Source organism: Poecilia latipinna, unplaced genomic scaffold (assembly GCF_001443285.1).
Source record: "Poecilia latipinna isolate Pla-1442-1.1 unplaced genomic scaffold, P_latipinna-1.0 Scaffold362, whole genome shotgun sequence".
NCBI classification, from domain to species: domain Eukaryota; kingdom Metazoa; phylum Chordata; class Actinopteri; order Cyprinodontiformes; family Poeciliidae; genus Poecilia; species Poecilia latipinna.
Window position 1 is genome coordinate 371206 of NW_015112978.1, and position 1224 is coordinate 372429.

At 37.6% G+C, this 1224-nt stretch overlaps 1 protein-coding gene across 1 annotated transcript in view; it reads right to left on the reverse strand.

Annotated features, from left to right (window-relative positions):
• Positions 1-240: 240 nt before the first annotated feature.
• LOC106949773 (eukaryotic translation initiation factor 2-alpha kinase 3-like) overlaps positions 241-1224 on the reverse strand; it is an 11160-nt gene continuing 10176 nt past the window's right edge. Inside the window, exon 13 of the mRNA XM_015036258.1 lies at positions 241-1224. This exon is cut by the window's right edge and continues 1 nt beyond it. Within this exon, the coding sequence (XP_014891744.1) occupies positions 1112-1224 (113 nt within the window). The 3' untranslated portion in view covers positions 241-1111.

Below are 1224 nucleotides of genomic sequence, written 5' to 3' on the forward strand. Positions count from 1 at the left end.
AAACCTGGATCACACTCAGCCGGAGGAGGCCTGGAGTCTGCACACACAGCTCAGCAGAACAACAGCTCCACCTACAGGTTGAGCCATGAAAGGTGCTTAGTGTGTACACCGCCGCATCATTCCTGCTCCATCTTCCATGGATAGTGTAAATTCTGGAGGTCATGTGAAAAAATGTAGGCAATTCAAGGCACTCCTGCATTACAAGGGCTTTAAAAAGCGTTCTCAGATTTCGTCCGAATATAACCAAAGTAATCAGTGTATTTTTATTCAGATTACATGCAAAAGACCAACAAAAAATTGTGCAGCATTTAGAAACAAAAAATACAGAAAAAATGTGTTGATTCTTTTAGGGGCTGTAAGTCTCCAACAGCTCTTTACAGACTGACATTCTTAAATGTTCGACTTTGAAAACTGTACCAAGACCAGATTAGATGGCGATCATCTGTGAACATCATTTTTCTGATATGGCCAAAGATTATTGAATGGATTCAAGTCTGGGCTTTGACTGGGCCATTTTAACACATGAATGTGCTTTGATCTTAACCTATTGTAACTGAGGTTGAATGTTTAGGGCCGTTGAACCTCCAGCTCAATCTGAAGCCTTTTGCAACCTCTCAGGTTTTCTTCTAAAATTCACTTCTCCCTAAATACTAACAGCATTTTTGCCGTGAGATAAGCAGAAATGTTACATTTTGGCCAGGACTCAGTTTCTCTATGCTCCACAAATCTTGGACAAACTAAAACTGCAAAACAACCAGAAAGCAGATACATTGCTATTCATAAATTAAAATTTTATTTTTTAATGTTTCTATTTTATTAATGGCAAGGAAAATCTATGAAGTTTTGGTGACCAGAAATTATGTACCTTCAAAAGTGCAGTAACTGAGCATGAACAGCAAAAATACATGTTTTTTAAATAAACTTTAAGTCAAATATATAAAATAGAAAGAGACCTTTTCCGATATCAACATATACAACATCAGCAACATAACTAGGAAACAGTTTTTTTTAACAGTATAAATGTCCAACAGTAATAAATGCACAACATCAGCAACATAACGAGGAAACAGGTATTTTGGTTTTTGCCCAACCAAACTCTCACTATAGACATTCACACACTGTGTTGATCCAGGTGTTGGTTTGTTCTCTCCAGTTGTTCCTTCACTTCCCTTGCTTCAGGTCGATCATCTGGGTTCTCAGACAGCAAAGATTTGATAATTCGGG